Source organism: Anticarsia gemmatalis, chromosome 8 (genome assembly GCF_050436995.1).
Source record: "Anticarsia gemmatalis isolate Benzon Research Colony breed Stoneville strain chromosome 8, ilAntGemm2 primary, whole genome shotgun sequence".
Lineage (NCBI taxonomy): Eukaryota > Metazoa > Arthropoda > Insecta > Lepidoptera > Erebidae > Anticarsia > Anticarsia gemmatalis.
This window is the reverse complement of record NC_134752.1, coordinates 8720299-8723168: the sequence shown is the minus strand read 5'-3', so window position 1 is coordinate 8723168 and position 2870 is coordinate 8720299. Positions and strand designations below refer to the sequence as shown.

General features: G+C 44.6%; 1 protein-coding gene across 1 annotated transcript; it reads right to left on the bottom strand.

Moving 5' to 3' along the window:
* Nucleotides 1-501: 501 nt before the first annotated feature.
* On the bottom strand, nt 502-2518 carry LOC142974968 (dopaminechrome tautomerase-like). The gene has a single exon (XM_076117561.1). The coding sequence runs from the start codon at nt 2441-2443 to the stop codon at nt 1103-1105; it is 1341 nt and encodes a 446-aa protein (XP_075973676.1). The 5' UTR covers nt 2444-2518; the 3' UTR covers nt 502-1102.
* Nucleotides 2519-2870: the final 352 nt, after the last annotated feature.

Here is a 2870-nt window from a genome sequence, read left to right as displayed (position 1 = left end):
TTTTAGCAGGTGTTCAATAATGTTCCCGCTGTCTAAACCCTTGTCTACCCTTCATAAAATTGTCGGCAATACGACGTAGTGTAATAGAGAATAGGATTCTATTTGTATTTAGTGTACGAATTCCAATTTGGCATTAAAGGACCTTTATCGAATTTAACATTGATATTTAAATAAATTACGTATTTTATTCTACTGTTATTTTAGTATAAAACATCGTACTAACGGTTCAAACACGAGTGTTCTAGGAAATTGCTCGTAAGTTGCAAATCGCGTTCTAGCAATCACTATTAAATTGTTTCGTTACTACACACACACGAAATACTATTAGTACGATTTGTAAGCATCAACGTAACATTTTTTTATACCTATTTACTTATTTGTATAGTAAACCTGAACTCCTTGCCGCTAGCCTTGTCAATGTTAACAGGATTCCGCAGACACATCAAGTTAACACTTGAAGCACGAACTATGTATTCTCTCGCAAATAAAAACTACAAACAGTTTTATATGATAAACACGTTTATTCGTAGTCACACAGCCGCGTCCACACAACAACTATACAGTATTAGTTACAATCTTTATATTATACAGTTCACCAAAGATCTTACACTAGATCTACCAACACACAATATCCGATTCAAATTCATTCATCATAATTTTTCTTTGTTTTTAATATTCGACAACAATTAAAAGATCTTCCGTTCATACCCCTAAGTGTTACATAGTATAAATAAATATGTGCTCGGATGCACCTTACAGAAATAGTTGGAATGTTTATTGTTGAGCCGAGCCACGGCATTTGGCAACATGTCCTCGACCTTTAGGCTCGCACCGACATGACTCGTCTTCGGCACGACCTCTCCAAGAAAGGTCACCGATGATCTTACCATGGTACTTCTATACCTACATTATGTCAATATCTAATCTAAAGTAATATTATACAAAGCGTTTTTACATGCGCATTATCACTGGATGGACCCCGAGGTCAAGGTAACTTAAATATTTTTTGGTACGGTGTTACGCATCAGTCCAAGCGTCGCATAACAAGCACTGGTTTTCAAGGCAGCGGTCACACGAGACCGTGTTTGAAACGTCGAGTGACTTAGGCGAGGAGGTGAGCGATGGCTAGCAGCACTAGTGAGGTGGCCACGGCAGGCGTCGCGGCGGCGTTCTGTGGTTCCACTTTATCCGTCAAGTCCTCCCCAAACACATAACTCTTGGTACCAGTGTGTGACTTCAGAATCCTGTAGTTAACTTCACTCAGAGACACCTGATTTTTAACGAAGTTGTACAGTCTATTGATTATAACGTACACATTTCCTTTGCTATCGAAAGTGAATCTATCTACCCACTGAATGTAATTAGGATCGCGGGCGATCGTGCGTTGACCGACGCGGAAATCAACGGTAGAGTTCCATTCTGCGATAGTCGAGTTTCCGATTAATCCGTAGAAAAGCAGCCCGGTGGAGTCCATTTTCATTCCATCAGTTTGTGACGCTTTGGTTCCTAAATCTTTTACGAAGGATCGCAGTGCACCGTCTCCAACTTTTCCTAACGACTCGTTACGTAGAACCGACGCATTGATAGCATACAGGTGAAAACTAGACAGTGGGCAGTAATAGACTTTTCTGTCAATTTTACCATCTTCTGTACGATATTGTGGTCCAAGCGCGATGCCATCGATGTTCACTGGAAGGTTGACGGACGTGCCATTGATGCGGAATAATGTGGCCTCGGAGACTGAAGACATTGACGGAGTATCGCGAACTTTCCACGATGTTTTGTCACTTCGTCGGAAAACTATGATACCAGGATCAACCGCACTATTGTCTGTGATATACGCGTAATCCCCATCTCGATTATCCACAACGAGATCGTTCAGGTATGTAGTGTTAGGGTTAACAACATCAGGCGGGAACGGAATACGTTCCATTTCGTTCTTGCCGGTCTTGAGGTCGATAAGCACAAGCGAAGGAGGGCACTTGGGGTCGGGGTTTTGAGTTAAAGTGCCAACTCTGCCATTGTCCAAGATCCACATTATACCATTTTTATCGACTTCAACGTTCTGAACGAATTGTAGAGCCTTGCAGTCGCCGACAACATTCTGTTCCCAGCTAGGGAACGGCCGTAGTTTCGGCGCCGTGTCCACCGGCGACACGGGGATCGTCGCCAGAGTCGCAGGTACTCCGTCCAGCATCCTCGGCATGGTTAGAAACAAATCGTCTTGGTAGAAGTTTATGCCAGAGATTAGAACGTTTCGGGGGATGTATCGGCTTGTATTGAGGGAGGTTTCGCGGTCTTCCGGGGATTTCCATTCGAAATCTATGGCGTTCCATTCGTATATAACACGAAACTGTTCGCGTCTAGGCACGGGTGGTCGCGGGAGAGATTCGTTTTGCGCGGCCGCGACGGCGACGGCGGCGAGAAGCACAAGTGTTAGCATCGTCGATGGGTGCGCGGCGGGGAGCGTGCGGCGCGGACGGCGCGGACGATACGACTGACGCCGGAGCAATTCTGCCGCCGAGACTTCTTTGCGGGCTTGAATTACGCGCGTGACCACAGCACGACGTCACCATCTCACCGTAACATAACATATAAAACAATCAATCCCGACCAACTTATCTACAAACAAAATGTATTAAGTGTCCGATGCAAACACAAACACGCGAATTATTTACATTTGCATGCAGCGACGTTAAGCGTATTTATAGAGGTTGGTATGTAATGTCGCACGGTAAGGGTGCTTCAAGGTCACGATCTCACCCCTGGCTAGACGGAGGGTCGGTCCTTCTGTTAAATGTGTGTTGTTAACGATTCAGGGAATCGATAGTGGCGCACACATGCAACTGTACCGGATGCTGAATGGGGTT